This window comes from Lepidochelys kempii, chromosome 1 (genome assembly GCF_965140265.1).
Source record: "Lepidochelys kempii isolate rLepKem1 chromosome 1, rLepKem1.hap2, whole genome shotgun sequence".
Lineage (NCBI taxonomy): Eukaryota > Metazoa > Chordata > Testudines > Cheloniidae > Lepidochelys > Lepidochelys kempii.
Genome location: NC_133256.1, coordinates 10,975,837 through 10,995,270, shown reverse-complemented (window position 1 = coordinate 10,995,270; position 19,434 = coordinate 10,975,837). Strand labels below are relative to the sequence as shown.

Sequence of the window (19,434 nt, the reverse complement as noted above, 5' to 3'; positions counted from 1 at the left end):
CCAAAGTAGCATAGTTAAAATACAGATGCATAGTCAATATTCCTAACTTCAGATAAAGCAATGATACGGGCATACACATTGGATAATCGCATTCAGTAAATCGAAAAGGAGGACTTGTGGCAACCTTAGAGACTAACAAATGTGCCACAAGTCCTCCTTTTCTTTTTGCGGGTACAGACTAACACGGCTGCTGCTCTGAAAGCATTCAGTAACTCATAACCTTTCCAACGATATCTCACAAGACCCATCTTGCATAAAGTATATCTCAGTTATGTCATATTCACATCATATGCATATTTTCATAAGGAAGGTGGAATGGAATGTCACAGGAGGGGCTACAGAAATGCTCATTGCAGCTCTGCACCTGCTCACCGGCTACTGGCCCCTCAGAGCTGTCTGAGACAGCAATAACTTGAGACCCTGGGGTGGGGTCTCAGCCTTTATTAGCAGACAGGCTGCTTGTTAACCGGTAGGGCAGGTTCTGTCTAAGCCCCCCGCCCCGTCACAGGATGTAATATGTGCAAACACAGCCCAGGTACACCCTAGACTCAGTAGGCAGCCACAGCTCAGAACGGTGCACACTTGCTCCTAAGCGCGTCCCACAACTTCAGCGCTGCCGGCTAGGGATTTCCTCCCAAGTCCCAACCCATTCTGCTTGGCGGCGGGATACCGCCCCAGGGGTGGGAGCCCCCTAACTCAGGACATTCAAAGCCAGATCGGACAAAAGCACCGGGTAATATACTGTGGGAAACAATCCTGCCCAGGCCTGAGCGACGCCCTGTGTGTGTCCGCCCCACATCCATCCAGCGGCAAGGTGGCCTGCCGGGCCTTTCCCACCTCGAGTGGCGGCGAGCGCGCCTATGTCTCCACACACCGAGCTCACTGCCCTGGCTTAGGCGCCGTGGGATCGCGGCTGCCCTCCCCTCCCCAGAGCCTTATGCAAGGGGACACACCCGGCGCGTCCCAGTGTCCGCTTCTTCCCTGCGATCCCCTCCCTGCGATCCCCTCCCTGCGAGGCCACCGGCGCATCCTCTCTGCCAAGCGGCTGAAGCGCGACTAAAAACAGACAGCCCCGGCTGCGTGGCAGGGGCCCCGGCGGAGACCGCCCGGCCGCTTCTGCTGGCCCTGCCCCGATTCAGCCCTGCGCCTGTTCCTCTGCACGCCACCCAGCCGGAGCTTGCAGCGGGGGGGCAAGGAAAGCAAGCCCCGCTTCAGGCAGCCTGAGCAGGGGCACCTGCCGCCCCTTCTGCCTGACCTGCGCCGGGCACATCCAGCCGGCGAAGCAAGCGGCCCCGTTGCATCCTGGGGGCTGTCGTTCCGCCCTGGCTCGCCCCGCCGGGCAGGCCGCCGGCTGCAAAATACAACTCCCAGCGTGCGGCGCGAGCCGCGCTCCGGCCGCGGCTGTGGGCGCGGTGCTGGCTCGCGGCGCGCGCGCGGCTGGCCACGCGCGTCACAGAGGCGGGGGTTCTAGAGCCGCGGCGCGTGGCAGGGGCCTGCACAGTCCCAGGTAAAGGGTGCGCAGAACTGGCGGCTGCCGGGGGGTGCGCGCCGGGCTGGCTGTAAGTTTGCCCGGGCTGGCGCGGGATGTGTTTGGCAGCAGGCGGCCGGTGGGGGCGAGGGGTCGGCAGGCGGACTGGGCGCCAGGAGTTGCCGCCTGCCCGTGAATTTCCACGGTGGCAGCACGAGCGTGCAGTGAAATTTGCCAGTAAGCGGGATGCCTGAGCTGTTTCCACCCGAGGACAGTAGACAGGTGATGCGCCGGGAGGGGAGGTAGGCAACACCGAGGCGCTGTCCAGGGGTGTGGCTTAGAGATGTGCGCCGCTGTACGGTGTGGCTGCATGATACAACTGGTGGGTCGCTTAGGAATGCTGCGTATTGGTCCATAAACACTGAAATATGTGAGACGACGGGTCATAGATTGGCTCTCAGGCTGTATGTAATGTACATACATACTGATGTAAGTTAGTAACATCTCTTATCCCCCCCCCCCCAAAAGGACTGAAAATGTATTGTGCCTTGCTACTCTTGACTTAAAAGAAGTGGGTGTATTCCTGTCTTTTACCCCCCCCCCCTTTGGCTGTTGCCTTGGTCGGGGTAGTTAAGCACTTGAACAAATTGCCCGAGGAGGTTGTGGAATCTCTGTCTTTGGAGGTTTTTAAGAACAGGTTAGACAAACACCTGTCAGGAGAGGTTTCAGAGTAGCAGCCGTGTTAGTCTGTATCCGCAGAAAGAAAAGGAGGACTTGTGGCACCTTAGAGACTAACCAATTTATTTGAGCATGAGCTCATCCGATGAAGTGAGCTGTAGCTCATGAAAGCTCATGCTCAAATAAATTGGTTAGTCTCTAAGGTGCCACAAGTACTCCTTTTCTTTTTGTCAGGAATGGGTGGGTTAGTTATTACGTAGTCCTGCCATGAGTGCAAGGGACTGGACTAGATGACCTCTCAAGGCCTCCTTCCAGTCCTACACTTCTATGATTTTTATGCACTAATGGGCTTTTTAAACTCTAGTAAGAGCTAATTTTCATCCATTTGCAACACTTGTTTGCTTTTTGCCTATCAGTCACTGTGGAAAGTTACCAAAGCCTTTGGGAGTTATTGCTTGTGATTGCAGGTATGTTCTGGATTTCTCCACTTGCATATACAGGAGAGCTGCTAATCCCTAAATCCCAATATGATTAATGGTGTAAAGAAAGGTAGTGGAGTTTTTTTCCCTCCTCAGTTCATATCACACAGATAATTAAATACTGCATCTATTTGACCCAGATTAGCTCTTAAATTTAGAACCCAAAATACTTTATTTTCACAGTTGCTAGGGGAAGCCTGCATGTGGGAAACGCAGTAGTTAAGACAGTAGCTTCCGGGAAAGCTGCTGCGTTATTTAGATGGCAATGACAGACTCCACTGTGGTTGTTTATTTTAACTCCGTGCCTTTGATGTTCCTGCCTTGATAGGTTTGGAAAGGCCTTTTAAAGCAATGGCGCTGATGAAGAGCGGCTGGCTTTGGAGACAGAGTAAGTTCAGTCTGTAATTTAGCTGTGTCATGCCAAAAAGATCTCTCTTTATTTGGGAGGGGAGGGGTGCACTGGGCTGGCTTCTCCTGGCTGGGTCCTCGTTGTTGTGGGTATTTGGGGACAACTTTTTTCTTCACATGCTCTGGGTAGCTGGCTGATGTGCTTATTACATGCACAGCCTGGATCCTGAGCACTTAAACATTTCATGTTAACCCACTGGCTGCAAGATAGTGTGTTTGCCTTGAGGACTGGGCTCTTGGAATTGCCCTAAAGTGTGTAAGAACCTGATAGCAGACAATCCTGCCTCTGATGATAGAGATCTACTAAAGTATATGCTTTAGTTCAATAACAAGTTACTGGGCTAAGTGTAAGAATTACTGAGTGTAACTGGTCTGTATTATGTAAGAGTCAGGCTAGATGGCCCCATCTGGCCTTACAAATCTAGGCTGTCTTTCTGTTTGAGAAAACCCAGGACACGTGACTTCCAGTACTGTGCTATGCTTCCTGAATAGGCGTGCCCTGGTAATGACGTGAAGGCTATACCTGGCGGGCCATTGTGCTCCTGTCACTCCAACTCTAGTTGTTCTGGGCCTGGGAATGACTGCAATAGCACAAGCCTGTCACAAGCACCAGCTATTGTCTTTGTTGACCTTACTTTCATTGTAACAATCTGTGGGCCAGATTTTGTCTCCTAATTCGCACTTGGTGAGGAATACTTCAGCCAAGTAAGTCAGTGAGACTACTCAGGCGAGTAATTCATCACCCAGGTGAGTCAAGGGTTAACAGTCTGGCCCCAGAGTAGGTTTTTCTATCCCTCCCAGCAGCGTGGTATCTGAGAGCTGAGTATGTGACCAAGTTGCTGTGATTTCTCCTTTGTTTGTAAAGCGCTTGTTGGGGGCCCTGATTAAAACTTTTTGGCCTTCCCTATTTGAACTATATTGGGCCGGATTCTCCACTGCTCTATGCTTTGTGCAGCTGCTTACCGCTGGGTGTGAAACACCACCATTCTGTTCTGGCATCACCTTCCCTTCACTTTTCCCAGGTGTCAACCACTACACAAGGGGCAAGGCAGAGGAGAATCAGACCCCGAGTGCCCCCAAATGCTCTAGGGGCTTTACATGGAGAAACAATAATGAACAGGGCCAAGCACCAAAGAGCTTGCAGTAAATCAGACATGAGGAAGAAAGACAAAAGGGCTCAGTAATGAACCTGACTATATACAGAAGGTATAAGGAGCCTGCTTACTCCCTGAGCAAGCTGTCTACTCTACAGCTCCAGACCCTACATAGGGGCCAGAGCAACATAGCTGCTACTCTCCTCCTCAGATGGGCAGGAAGTAAAAAGCCAAAACTCCGCCCCCCCATGATGCCATGCCAGCAGAGCTGAGCCAGAATGAAGGGGGCAGTGAGTTGTGCCATCAAAAGGGCTGGGGCATCCTATTTCACCCCTGTAGCCGGGGGAAGCAAGGACAGAATTGTGACTTTGCGGGTGGGTCTACACTTGGAGCTGGCCAGGTACTTTCCAGCACAAGGAGATGTACGTGTGCTAGCTCTGAGCGCGCTAGAAATAAAAGCATAGCTACAGAGAGTGAGCAGCGGGGGTGGCCAACCCGATCGTAATCCTGTCCGAGGTCTGCTGTTACGCACTTAGGACCGCTAGCTCCTCCCACAGCTACGCTGCCATTTTTAGCACGCTAGCTTGATCAAATCTAGCACAGGTATGTCTCCTCAAGCTGGAAATGACACCTCCAGCTCCAGTGTAGACATACCCTGAGAAGCACTATCCCTGCTCTGCTACTGCGACGCTGCCCCTTGCCTCCAAAGGGCTCAGGTATGAGACAATCTAAGATCCTGAGCGTGCTTTCGCCACGCAGCACACCTCACGGTTGTCTGTATGTTTCTGTTTATCAGACTGGTCTTTGCTTTGGGCTGTTATTTTCTGCTTTAAAGCAAGACCTGTGCTCCCCACTCAGCAACTCAAACTGGGTGTCTGGTCTGTCTCCAGTAAGACAAGCCTTTCATGTGTTAAAACCTACATGGGAGAGAAGAATACCGCAAACTAAAAGGGCTTTTTAATTTAGCAACCAAAGGCAGAGTGAGATCCAGTGGCTGGAAGCTGAAGTCAGCAAAGCTCTCCTTGTTTCAACGAGGCGTGTGTAGCGCTCAGAGGCGGTGAGAACAAGAGGTTGGGTGCTTTGCCCTATCAGCAGCCCTGCAGGAGGAACGTACTACTATCTGAATGACTGACGTCTATCTGGATTTTGCCCTCACCCCCTTCCTCCTTGCTATTGCAGGTTCCATTTTGCGACGCTGGAAAAGGAACTGGTTTGTCCTGTGGCTAGATGGTGGCCTTGTATATTACCAGGATGAGACTCAGCGTGACCTGGAGGGCAGGATCCACATCAAATTCAACTGCCGGGACATAAAGACTGGCCGCGAATGCAGAGGTGAGCGAATACCTCTGGGGGTCCCGCTGCACCTCGCGCTTTCTACGCCCTTGCTTCTGCAGTGTCTAAGATGTTGGGAGAACTGTCCCCTGAGGCTCCCAGTGTCTGGTTTGTGCATGCTGTCTGTCTTTGTAGTGTGCTGCTAAGCTAGTTACTCTGTCTAGTATGGAGCTGAGCATTCTGCTGCTCTTTGGTAAATAATACTACTGCTTCATTTATCCATCAATTACACTGCCCTTTACAAAAAGAGGCAAGTATCCTTGTCTTCCACTGTACAAGTGGGGAAACTGAGGCACAGACGTTCCTTGGCAAGGTCACACTGAGTCAGTGGCAGAACCGGGATTAGCACCCAGCTCTGACTCTCAGTGCAATGCTCTACCCGCTGGACTATGCTGCCTTTCATGTTCACACTCAGTGTTGTGGCCTTGTTGGACTTGCGTGATTTAAAGGGATGCTGTAATAAAAATAAACTCGCTGTTTCATGCGTCAGTTCTGGGGTTCCGTCCTCGCTCTTTCGGCTCACTCTGCCCCTGTCCTAGTTGTGACCTCCACGACTGCGCCATATGCTCTGGCTGCGAGGTGATCCGTAGGGGTGCTCTGCAGGTTTGTTTACCTGGCGATGAGTGGCTTCTGCTCGCCATGTCTGGTATGCGTCGCCTGCTGTCCCACCTCCAGAGGAGCAGAGCTCGTTGTGGGCTTCTAAACCAAAGTGTCCTGAACAGGACGGCTGTGTGCCGCCTCCATTACCCAAACACGTCCCTCATCTCTGGAACCTCTGCCTTCCTTTGGGGTTAATCATGCGTGAGCTTTCCAATCTGCTGCCCACTCCATGGGGTGAAGGTATTCAATGTGGGCAAGGCTGGGTTCTCTGGGCCCCTTCTGGGAAAGGGAGAAAAGTCCCCTAATAATGACCAAAAGATACAACTTCGCAGTCCTATGTAGATGTAACTTCAAAAGCACCTCACATGTCAAACTTCCGCCATTTCAGAGATGGCAGAGTCCAGGCAAACCCAAGCCAATGTTCTGAACCTTGGTTCCCTGAAATTCATTTTCATCTTGTTCCCACAATCCACAGAGAAAGCAACGGTCTCTTCTCCAAAACTCCAGTTTTCACATGTCTCCCAAGACAAGACCATTTCTTGAGGGACTATAGAGAACACCAGTGGTTAGGCAGTTGGAGTGAGGGCTGGCATGCTTGTTACCTCGGTGACTAAGTGAGATGCTGCTTATTGCTTGAAGTGAGGTGTTGAGCTTGTGAGTGACCTGTTCCTTCTGTTGTTGATGAGGACTTATTTGGAACCTGAACTCTTGATTATAATAAACGCTACGTGAATCCGAGAATGTGTCTGAATATATGTCTGAGTACTACATAATGAATACACGAGCCTGGGGCAGTGGAATATACTCTACACAAGATGTGAGCCCGTTTTTCTTTTGGGTGAAGAGGGAGAGTCTCTCTCTTCCTTGGTTTGCATTTTGTTGTTGTTCTGGTGACTCAATACATGGTACTGTATTGAGTCGGCAAGTTGTATTATCCCTCAGGCAGTTGGAACAAAGGAAACTCCTATGGCACAAAGCTCCTTTCTTGTGCTTCTAATCGCAATAACAACACTGCATTTCTATAGAGCCCTCTCTCTGAGGATCTCAAAGTGCTTGATTATGGAGAGGCAAGAGTTTTTCTTTCCTTTCCATAGGTCAGGTTGTTGATAGATTCCATTATAAAGCCGTGTTTTAGATCTCATATCACTTTTTGGCTTGACAAATCAGTTTGGCCTGAAAATTGCCAGATTTAGTCTGAGATTTCTGCCAAGTCTGAAGAAAATGTATCAAACCAGGTTTGGATAACAGGTCACCAAAAAGTGGAAATTTTTACTCCCACTTCCACCCCTAATTTCTCATCTCCCCTTTGCTCATAATGGTTTGCTGTTGCCCTTCCAATTTCCACAGTTCAATCTACTTAAACTCCTGCATTGGCTCCATTTGAAGAAAATCTATTGTAATCCATCTCTCTCTTTTATATAAAACTTAAAATATGGTGTCTTTACTTACCTATACACTAGGAAAAATGCAAGCTATATAAAAGCCAACCAAAAAACCTTGGGAAATTCCAGAAGCTTTCATTCAAGCAATCAGTTCAAGCCATAAACTGATAGATTTACAAAATTCCAAAAATACACATCATCAACATATCCACCAATATTATCCTAAATGAGCGTTATACACTTTTCCCAATAGACTACAAACGCAGCAAGAAATGGCAGGAATAAACAGTTTATCCAAAAACTGCTGGTTGCTAAAGTATTAACCTATATTGCCCAATTAACAATAATCCTTTATTTAAAAATTGATTTTGGAGTATTAAAGATAGCAAAAATAAAGTAAAAAAAGCCCCCGTAAACAACTTAAAACAAAATTTTCCAGCATTCCACAGGTCAGAGTTAAGGTTATTGTGTTGTGATTAAATGCTTTTTTTTTAAAAAATTGTTTGTTTATATTGTATGGGGCAATGTAGTATTAGTGATGTCTCCTTAACTGTTCAGTTCCTTGTTTTTAAGTGCTTGGGTTATTCAAACTACTTGTTTTTGGTCACGCCAAGTCATCAGGGGGAAACGATGTATTCCTGCATGACATTTGTTCACAACCTTGCTCCTCGGAGGCTGGACTATACGGCCACAAGAGAATACAGGTGTTGCTGTGAGTCTGACGTTGTCATTGGATATGACAGACAGCCACAGTTGGTGATGTTTGTCTCCTCTGGGTTCATGGCTGTACCTGCCAGGGCTCATGGTGTTCTCAAGGAGCCCTGGAGCTAAGATGGCTGCCCCTTCTTACCTGTGCAGTATTGTCCCCAGCTGCACCTACATTCCATACACCATAAACCTGAGGAGAAGGGGCCCAACAAACTAACCTTCTGCAAATCTCTCCTTTGTGCTGCTGTTTGCCTGAACCATGCTCTGTCTCTATGCTTTATCTGGGATTGTTGCTGGCTTCTTTGCCATTCATCCTCCAGTGGCTAGAGCAGGGGACTGGGCCTTAGCATCCCTGGAGCCCAATTAGTTCATCACTCGCTTGCGTTCAACTCCCGTTGTGGGCATGCAACCAGCAGGAAGACCAATGAATTGCGAAGCACATTTCCCAAGGAATGCCACTACGTAGTCAGCGATCATGTGGGCCAACAGCTTCAGCGGTGCGATAAGATTGCCAAGAACAGACACAGGCCGAACATCCAGCCAGATCGTTTTAAGGACCCAGCAAGAGATCAATCCGGGTAGTGCTTGCTCAGCAAGGAGGCCACGTCCCTTTGGAATTTGCCTTGATGATGACGAACTAGGAGGATAGCTAGGTGTCTGGGTTTTAGTCTTGGCTCGGCCACAGGCTTCCTACATGACCTTGGGCAAGTCACTTTCTCTCTTGCGTTGCTTCCCCATCTGTAACAACGTGATGATGATGTGTCTCTGCCTCACACAGGGGTGATGAGATTTAACTCATTGAAGTATGCAAGTTTGCTTTGAGACCCTGAAATGAAAGAGGCACAGAAAGGCAAACTATGTCCTGGGGTTTCTTCCTTCAAAACAGTGCTGTATTTCAAGGGGGCTGTAACTGTAAACAGTGTAACATCAGACTCCCTTAGGAACGGCTCAGGGAACTGGTATGATGTAGGGTATGACAGAAAGCCTTGCAACTCTCGTTTCCTGGTTCAAACCTGTCCCAGGCTGTTAGCGAGTGAAAGCTTTTTGCTAGCCAATGTAAACTGGAGTTGACACGCTTAGTGGGCAAGTATCCACATCACAGGGCTGCTTTGCTCTTCCTTCAGCAAGGAACGACTGGATAGGCTGCGGAACCACTCCCTCATTCAAGAGATTATCACTGGTATGACAGTGACACCCAAACTGGGCTGGGTCTCTACCCATTCCCAGCTCTTGCCTGTTCCCTGGTCTAACCTGTTATAGAGGGGGAAGGGTGGTTAAGGCACTGGACTGGGAACTCTGGTGAGCAGGGTTCTGTTCCCAGCCCAGACTTCTCTGGCAAGTCACTTAGCCTGTGCCTCAGTTGTCACTGGTCCCTCCAGCTCAAGGAGAAGGCATGTGCAGGGACTGTTGGAAGGCAGCTGCATGTAACTAGAGGACTCACTCTCCAGAGCTGGCAGCCAGCCGTAAACCTGACTTAACCCTAGGGCAGAGTATAAATAAAGGAGCAAACAAGGGTCACTATCTCCAGCAAAGTGTGACAGACCTTGCTGCGTTGTTGCAAGCTTCCTCCTGCAGCAGTGCCCTGCCCCGCCATCACCAGCCCATCTGACTTTGCATTAGTGCTCGTCCTCACTCTTTTTGTTTGCTCTTTGCCTTCCGAGGAGAAGATCACGTGGCCGAGCGGCTTCCATCCCTCCTGGGCTGGGGTAGGCTCGTCTGTGGCAATCAGGAGTCCCAGCAGCGTTAGTCTGTTGGGCAGCAGATTGCAGCCGACCTCATGGGGAAGTACAGCTCCACGTCACTATGCAGGAGGAACTCTCTCCTGTTGGGTTACTCCACTCCGAGCAGCCCCTCCAGACCGGAGATGATGCTCTGAGACCAGCACTCTGCGCCTGACCACCAGCACAGGGAGCTGCTCCTCCCTCGGCAGCAGAACGCCTCCTCGTAGTGCTGCTGTTATCCTTTGTTCTCGGGAGCGGCCGCTGTCACTTGGAGCTTCCCAGTCTGCCTGCTCGCCCCCAGAGTAGCTATGCTACCGGGGCTCTGGAGTCAGGGTTGGAGAGCAGCATTCCCTTGCAGAGGATGCCCCTGTCTGTGGTGGTGTTTCCCTGGTTGGCAGGCCTCTCTGGAGGGCAAGGGGAGGCAAAGGGAAGCTCCCCTAGTGGTTGTGCCAAGTGAAGCCAGGTAATGTTCACTCTCATCCTGAGGGAGGGGCCCCTTAGGCAGAACTGCCAGGAAGGTGGTTCTCAACCTGCGGCCCGTGGGCCTCTTGCGGCCCAATCAGCACACAGCTGCGGCCCATGTGACATCCTCAGGGCCATATAGGTAGTATTGGATGCAGCCCGCAATGGTAAATAGGTTGAGAACCACTGACCCGGGGAGATGGGATAGTTCAGGCCCATCCTGGGTCTGGGAGCGCTGCAGCAGTTCTGGTCCCGTGCTATCTGGGCAGTACCTGAGCCCATGGAAACAAGTGCTGGGACGTGCCCAGGTGCCAGCTTGACAACCCCAAAGACGGCAGCCCGAGCTTCCCCCATGTACCCCCTACTGATATGGCTCAGCCCTGATCTGACAGCCTCTGGCTTCTCTCTGCTGGAGAGGACAGAAATCGTGTGAGTGGCTCACTGTGGCAGGGTGGTCACCCGCTCCAGCCCTGACAGGGTTAAAGCCAGCCCTGGGAGAGGGCTAGGGGCTGGGAGAAAAGCCCAGGCTGCTTAAGGGAGCAGCTGCAGCTGTGGCCAGCTCAATCAGGGCCCAGCTGGCCCTTATAAGAGAGCAGTGGGCCAGGAGCAGGCTGTCTCTCTCTGACTGCAGAGAGGGAAGGACCTGCCTGCCTGGGACCTAAACGGGAACCTGAGGTGGGGCAGTGTTGGGGGAAGGCAAGAGAGCTGGGGAGCTTCTGCCTGGAAACCCCCCAGGCTGCAGGGCCTTGTGCAGGGCCTAAATAGGTTCGGGGGCTCCAAAGGGGCAGCCCGGGGCTGGGTAGAGGCAGTAGGTCCTACCCCCCTTGCCTGTGATGACTGGCTTATACAGACTGAAGTTGGGCCCAGTGAAAGAGGGCTAGATGGTGACTGGCAGTAGCCCATAGGCTGAGGCAAGGTGGGATTATGGGGTTTGGGGGATCCCTGGGGAGTGCAGACCCAGAGACTGGGGGGGATACTGCTGGGGCAGAACCCCCAGATAAAGGGGCACCGGGGTCTGGGAGGGACAGGGAGGCCAGCGGCAGCAAGGCACCGATAGGCAGAGGGCGCTCCAGGTCAAAAGAGGTAATTCCCAGGACGACAGACAAGAGGCACTGCAGGGGTGAGTCTCGCCCCCATTACACTCACGCTACAGTCTGTCCTGCCCACCAGATTCTGGACTAGGACTGCCAGCCTCATTTCCCCAGAGGGCTCTTTGGCAGCCTGTGAGGGAGAATGAATTGTATCTGCTGTGTCGTTTGCTGGGAGGCTGCATGGCCAGGAAACTGAGCTGGAACTTGGGAGAGCTGGGTTCTAGTCCCAGCTCTGCCACTCACCTGCTTAGTGACTTGGGGCAAGTCACGTCCCTGCTCTGTGCCTCAGTTTCCCCATCTGTAAAATGAGGATTATGATACTGACCCTGCTACATAAAGTGTTTTCAGATCAATGAGTGAAAGTCATTATTATTTATTTATTTGTTTATTTATTAATGAGTGGGCTGGGAAGGGCTAGCTGACTGGCTCTGACCCGAAGGGCTGGGTTTCTTTTTGGGTTAGGTGTCCATCCTGTCATATTAGCCTAACTGCTAGGGTCTGCGATTGTCATGCCATTACTGGCAGGCTCTCTTAGACTGCTGACCCGTGGCTAGATGTTTCCTGCTGCATTGCTGGCTCCACCCTCACCATGCATGAGACGGCAGGGCTGCACTGGGGGGAGATGATGGCAGGGCTGGATGAAGACGTAGGGGTGCTGTATGGACATGCCTAGGCTCCTGACCTCCCAGGATGACGTGGTTAGAATCTCTGTGCACCTTTAAAATGAGAGTGGTTCTGTTTGTAGCTCCCATGGTTGCAAAGAAAACACTGAAAACAAGACCTGTGTGTAAGTGATGAGGTGACATCTGCCTGAGTCTGTGGAGAGCTTCAGTCAATAGATCTGAGAGGGGCAAATTGCCTCAGTCATCCCTGTGACCTGTTATCTCTGAAGCCTGTTGCTCTAGCAGCCTCTGCCGGGCAAAGGCATGGGGGCGGGGCTTGCTGCCAGTCCCATCGGGCAAAGGCATGGGGGCGGGGCTTGCTGCCAGTCCCATCGGGCAAAGGCATGGGGGCGGGGCTTGCTGCCAGTCCCATCGGGCAAAGGCATGGGGGCGGGGCTTGCTGCCAGTCCCATCGTGGCTCTGCTGGTCTGGTATCAGTAAGGTTAAGATTTTGTCACGGTTATTTTTAGTAAAAGTCACGCTCAGGTCACGGGCGATAGACAAAAATTCATGGGAGCTCTGACCTGTCCGTGACTTTTACTAAAAATAATGGGGGGAGAGAGGGCTGTCGGAATCTCCATGGGAAGGACTGACAGCCCCAGCCCCACTGCCACAGGGGGCCCAGCCCCGGCTCCAGACCCTGCCGAAGCCGTGGGGAGCGGGCATGCAGCCCACGAGGAGCGTGAGCGTGCTGAAAAACTCATGAAGCTGCAGAACCGGAGGGGCAGTCGCATCTTTTTGCCGCAGCACAGGGGACGGCGGGGGGCTGAAGCCACAGGGGACAGGAGGGGTGCACAGCCTGCCTCCAGCCCCAGCTGAAGCCCCAGGGGAGGGGTGGCGCACAGCCCCAGCTGAAGCCCCAGGGGAGGGGTGAAGGGGATGGCGCGCTGCCCCGACTCCGGCCCCATCCGAAGCCACAGGGGAAAAGGTTCGCACAGCTCCGGTTCCTGCCACAGCTGCGATGGGGGTGGGGTACACAGCCCCAGTTCAGGCCTAAGTCGTGGGTCGGGGATACACAGCCCCGGCTCCACCACTGACCGTCAAAGCCAAAGTCCCAGAGGAATCCCTGACTTCCCTCATCTCCGTAACTAAATCGTACCCTCAGATACCAGGAAGGGCCCCACGCGCCCCGAGGGGTGGGTGAGCACTCCCTTCTCCAGGACAGACCCATGCCCACCTGAATAAAGTGAGTGAGGCTTGCCCACTGTGGAGTGGCAATGAACCCCTGAGCATACGGCTCTTGAGTGGCACCCCAAGGTCAGTAAGTTTATAGTTCAGGGGGGCTTGGCCATGCCGTGGGGATGTGGCTGGGGGAGGCCCTTTCGTGGGGTTGCAACTAGGGACTTGGAGTGCCCGGATCCTGAGGGGAAGGAGGTGCTGTCTGGGTGTGCGTGTGTGCGAGCGAGCAAGCGTGTGCACGCTCGTGCACATACTAGGTTTGCTAGCTGCACCCCTGCCCTGACTCCTCTGATGTGCTTTGGCTTCCAGATGTGCAGCCCCCAGAAGGGAAGAGCCGAGATTGCCTGATGACGATTGTGCTGCGAGATGGCTCCAAAGTGACCCTGTGTGCAGAGAGTGAGGACGACGCGGTGTAAGTAACTCCCGGAGGTGCCGCACGAACAGCGGTAGGATGGCGAGGATGCCCCCATTTTATACCACGCCTGTCTCTGCTCCACTTTAATGCTTGTTCGTGGCCAGTGACCAGAAACCTGCCAGAGGCATAAACGTCACTGGACTGTTGCAAGAGACACCCCCTCCTGGGAGCCACGGTGTGTTTCCATTCGCCGTCTGGGGGACAGCAGTCCCGCAGCGTCCATGGAGTCTGCTCCTGTACAACGCAAACATGGTGAAAGGAGCATGCTCCAGCATCGGGTTGGCAACATTGTTAAGGGACTGTTTGCCAAGCACCCCACCCACCCGCCACACAATAGTATTTTTACTGTTGTTCTTATCGTTATTATTAATCATACTAAGCAGTACTCGCCTACATTCACCAGGGGTATTTCTTGCTGCTTTTTGCAGCACTCAGCAACTCATCTTGTACAGAGATTGAAAAAATAAAAGGGGGGGCATGGCCCCTGACAACCCCCCCCCGCCTGTTCCGGCACCCCGGCCTCAATCCAGCACCTTTTACAATAATAATCAACTTACCTCCCCAGAGTGTAAAACGTTCAAGTTAAGGGTGATGGCTGGCCTTGAATTACAGTGAGGAGTGCCCCCATTGGATTCACTTTTGGGCCACATCTGTATCGGGCTATCTGGGTTCTTATATTGGTGCCCCTCACACAGGATCCGAGTGCTTCTTGTGTCACTGATAGTCAATATAAAACACACGGGGCCAAATTCATCTCTGGTGCAAGCAACCCAACTGACTTCAAATGATTTACACCAGGTGTGTGTCTGGCCTGTTGTGTGTGCATTTCCCCCCTCCTCTTCCCGGGTGAAGTGGGAAGTGATTTACATAACTTTAAAGAGCATAATCAGAGGCTAGACACCAGAACAGACCTGCTGTGATCACATGACCCAGCTGCACCCCTGGCTATGGTGCTGCCCCAGGGAATGAGCTAACAGGGAATTAAAGATTAGTGGGGCTGTCAAACAGCATTAAAGTCACGGGGATGCACGCACACCCAGCTAAACTGGGGTTATGCACTGTGACAACTTCCAGCAAGCCGGGTGGCTTCCTGACTGTGAACCCATCAAAGGAATCTTGCTCTTACTTTCTCCAGGCGTCTAGGGTTAAGGTGGCGTTGAATAAGACCAAATTCCATTGTGTTTGGGCAGAGGAAGGATTGTCCAGTGGTTATAGTGCTAAATGGGGACTTGGGAGTTTCCTGCTCTACCACAGGCTGATACGTGATCCTGGACAAGTCATTGTTCTTTGGTTCCCAATCTGTACACAAGGGATAATAGCACCACCCTACCCCACAAGGGTGTGGTGAGGATATATACGTTCTGGGTTGTCAGGGTCTTAAATACTATAGTAACAAGGACCAGATAAGTACCATGGATAGATGTGGTGGCTATTAATTACTTTAATCAATTTAAGTAGCCGTAAGGAATATGATTTATCGGGCTCCCAAGACAAGAAAAAAAACCAAACTTGGCACTGTAGTTATTCACCTACTCCATACAAACGTAAGATCTTCTGTATCATAGTGTTTTTCACTAATTAGGGACATATTTTTCCCCTCTGAGTTACATACCTGGGATTAAAGTGAGTGCAGATCCCAGTGCAGGAGCCCTAAGAACCAGTCCAAATTCTGATGATGGAATAGTGAACTGTCCTGTAGTTATCGGGGGTTGGACTAGATGACCTTCTGGGGTCCCTTCCAACCCTGATATTCTATGATTCTATTTCTGCACGCAGTCTAGGAGTCAGTACTGTAAATAATTCCACTATGTAGCTAGGGAGACACCCTGTGATACACAGCTGAGATTAGACTCTGAGATTAGCCTCTGTGAGGATATAGGGTCAGAGAAGTGGCTAAGTAGAAGTGGCACCTTCTTACTCAACAGCTCTGCTTCCTGTCTGCCTTTAACTTTTATCTGCTGGTCTCATTAGCGTACACCTGTCTTCGCTCCTTTTAGCCCTGCTGAGGGATGCAGCTTTGGGAGAGCGAGCTGGGTTCTGTTTTGCCTCTCTTGTGTCAGCCTGGTTCCAGATGCAGAATATTAATTGCAGGTGTTGATGTTTGAGGCATAAAGAACCCAGCTGAGTTTTCAGCTCTGAACAGTTTGTGAGACTGTCGGATAAAAAGGCCTGGCTTGGAAACTGATGGCGTTTAGATTGGCAGTCACCAATGGATAATAAATATGGAAATTCCATAATGTCACTTTAAAGGAGAAGTGGGGCCAAATTGAAACCTCTCCAATCCCAACAGCCACCTCCTCGGCTAACTAACCAGAACTATCTCGATCTAAGGAGATTCCCAGGGGCACAGGTTCTCCTCCCAGTTCCTGGTTCATTCCTGGTGAAAGGTTCCTGGCCCTTTGTGAAAGGAAGGGCCTAGTCCAGGGGTTCTCACAACAAATTTTTTGGTGGCTTCAGAGTGTGGCCACCAATTCTTGCTGGTGGCCGCTCTGACAATTTTTCCTAAAATAATTAACTTTGGGAAAAACAAATAAATATGCACATCAAAATCATTGTAATTTATTTATTGCTAGCTAGTAAGTCTGCTGCTGTGAAAAGTGATATTAAAAAACATACAAGTATCACTTTTCACAGCAGACTTACTCAGCCTCAGCAAGCCTGGGGACAAATTAAGCCCTGGATGGGGAGGTGGATGGAGAGGCAGCAGGGACCAGGGGCGATGAGGGGTGAGGGAGGCAGCGGGGAGCCAGAGCCTGAAGCTCGGGGGATGGGGCCCCAGGAAGGAGCTTGACGCTCCGGGGCCATAGCCGGAAGCCCCATGGCCAGAGCCTGTCACCCTGCCATCCCAGGGCTGAAGCCCAAACCCCACCATCCCTGGGAAGGTGGGGAATTCACAGGCTGCCTTCTCCTCCCGTGTTGTGTCCCAGGTGTCTCCAGAGGGGGGCAGGGCCCAACTCCTGCTGGCAGCCCCAGCAACCAACATTAAGGTGGCACATCCAAGAGCAACAGGGAAGGGGAGGGGTGGCTGGTTTGCCCCCCAATCACTGCCCAGGAGGCTGTGGCCACAAGAAAAGCCCGTGGTGGTCACATGCGACCATGGTGCCTGCATTTGAGAATCGCTGGCCTAGGCGCTGTGCTGTTTGCTGAGCTCCCTGATAGTAGAGCAGCGTTGAGAGATTAACCAAGGAAGAGCTTTGCCTTGATGTGGTTTTAAAATTGCTCCAGGCATCTATTTGCTCACATATTGTTGTCCCATTTTGTTTACAGCGCCTGGAAGATGGCAGTGCTGGAGGCGAAAAACACCCCGGTGAGCCTTTCCTTCTTCCATTTCATAGGGCTCTTATTACAGGCTGCAAATAATGAGCTGTCTTCTTCCATCTCCCCTCCCCTGTCCACCGCCCCCATCCCATAGAGTCAGTCAGTGGAGGAGTGTGGCGGGGGAGGCTATATGCACAAAGGCATCTCGTCCCAGAGAGTGGGAAGAGGCATGACCATACCTGGAGAACTGCATTCCCTTTTGGGCACCTCCGTACTAAAGAGATACGGACAAACTGGATGGTGCTCAGAGAAGAGCAACTGAGAGGATTCGAATTCACGAGGGGTTGATTTATGAGCCGAGGTTAAGGTCTTGATCCAAAGCCCCTTGAAGGCAGTGAGGAGTCTTTCAGCTGACTTCATTGGTCCTTGAATCAGGACCTTCTTAATAAATTTTGCTCACTATCATTACCAATTATTTGCCCCAGCTGAGATTGGAGCCTCATTATGCTAGGTGCTGAGCAGACACCTAGTAAGAGGCAATCCCTGCTCCAAGGAGCTCTTTACCTAAACAGGCAAGGCAGACAAAGGATGGGAGGGGGAAGTGAGTCACAGGGAGGGGAAGCAACTTGTCCAAGGTCACTGGACAAGAACCCAGGTCTCTTCTGACTGCCAGGGCAGTGCTGTGTCCGCTAGACCACACTACCTCTTGAGTTTAACGAGGCAATGACTAGGGATATCGGTCTGGAGCTGCCTAAAGGGATTAGTTTTATGGATGTAAGTGGTTATTTAGTGTAATGCACAGTTTTATAACCAGGAGGATTGGGCTGAAAATAATAAGCTGGACAAAAGCCTGAGGGAACATACCGTAGGGAGAAGCCCTGCCCCAGCTGGGGGATGGACTTGCTAACCCAGCAGGCCTCCTCCATCTTGAATATCTAAGATTCTTTTGTTTCTACCCATGACGGAGCAACTGAGCCAGGCCTATGCCAGCAGCCCAACAAAGAGGAGCCTATACCAGAGCGAGGGCTGCTGCTGGACCCTACAGATAATGGGAGAATTGTTCTGTCCAGGGACAGAGTGCACTTCATCCCAGGCCTCGCCTCGGATGGCTTTGCTCCTAGCACTGTAAAGATAGAGCAGGACCCCTTCATCCAAATGGGCCGGGGGGGGGGGGGGGTAATATGGACTAAAGGGGCATTGGATAAACTAAGGGCGCTATGAGGCAAACGATGCCTGTTCAGGGACAGGAATTAGGATCATGGGGGTGTACGCTGGAGGGGAGCGGGGGATATGTCAGGGAAGAGGGGATTGGCTAAACTGTGTTCTAATCCAGTGTTTTTTGTTGGATCGTTGGACTCTTTGTTGGAGCCACCTTGTGGTGGACTGGTGGACGGCTGTTCCCATACGTCTTCTTGGGGCATGGCCAGACACAGGTGTCGCCTTCCCACCATTTGCTCTGTCCAACCCTTGACTGTCTCTGTGTTGTGGTGGTGATGCTCCTGTGCTTGTTTCTCATCTCAAATACTGTTACACCCCCTACTTGCTGCTCGGGATGGTTGCGGGAGCCTATTGGTTGCTTACGTGGGGCTGGGAGACGTGTGCTGTCGTGGTTGTTCCTGTGGGCGTGGGAGCAGGGATGAGAAGCTGTGCGCCTAAGCTTCTCCTACAGCCGATTTCCTTAAGAGCTGCAGGGTGGCTTTCAAGGATCCGCTCGCTGCCTTGCTTACAGACATTGGAGCAAATTTTTTGCAGTGGGGGTTTGGGGCAGATAGTGGATGCAGGGTAATGCATCTTTTCCTGTCCCCACTGCTCCTTGCCTCAGCCCATCTCCCTCTGGATTGATTAGACACCCTTCCCTCACCTCCCACACCCCCCATGCTGGGATGCCCACTACCCTAGTAAACCCTATGAGCATTTACCTTGCTCATTTCCTTTGTTTGTAGGATTTCTGACTTGACTTTTATACAATACTCCACCAACAAAGTCCCACCACAATATTTCTGCTCTACTCAGTGGTCATGAGACAGGTTAGGTGGCAGAGTCCATGCTACTCCATGTGGTATGTACAGCACGTAGACTGTGAACCTGACTGATCTCACACCAGTGGTATGCAGGAGCCAGTCCACTGAAGCCGGTGATGTAAAACTGGTGTAAGTGAGAGGAGAATCGGGCTCAGTGTGAAGCTGTATGCGAAGGGCCAGTTGGTGTTTTGTATTATTGATTTATAAAAGAAAAGGATGTCCAGAGAGACCTTATTTTAAAAACGTGTGCAATTGCGCAGTTAAGGTGGAGCATCTCACCATAAAGAGAAGCAGTGGGGCCAAGTGGGTAGAGCACTGGACTTGGACTCAGGAAATCTGGGTTCTGTTCCCAGCTCTGTCACTGGCCTGCTGGGTGATGCTGGGCTAGTCACTCCACTGCTCTGTGCCTTAGTTTTCCCATCTGTAAAATGGGGATAATGCTGACCTCCTTTGTAAAGTGCTTTGAGATCTATGAT

General features: G+C 51.5%; 1 protein-coding gene across 4 annotated transcripts in view; it reads left to right on the top strand.

Annotated features, from left to right (window-relative positions):
- The first annotated feature begins 1,429 nt into the window (after positions 1-1,429).
- Positions 1,430-19,434, top strand: part of PLEKHB1 (pleckstrin homology domain containing B1) — a 36,646-nt gene continuing 18,641 nt past the window's right edge. Inside the window, exons 1-5 of one of the 4 annotated variants that reach the window (XM_073334623.1) lie at positions 1,430-1,507; positions 2,954-3,013; positions 5,307-5,459; positions 13,574-13,676; positions 16,947-16,986. In XM_073334623.1, the coding sequence (XP_073190724.1) occupies positions 2,977-3,013; positions 5,307-5,459; positions 13,574-13,676; positions 16,947-16,986 (333 nt within the window). In that variant the 5' untranslated portion in view covers positions 1,430-1,507; positions 2,954-2,976. Of the gene's footprint in view, positions 1,560-1,593; positions 1,771-2,953; positions 3,014-5,306; positions 5,460-13,573; positions 13,677-16,946; positions 16,987-19,434 lie in introns of those variants that run through there. The other 3 variants (XM_073334632.1, XM_073334649.1, XM_073334638.1) reach the window with 3 other exon arrangements.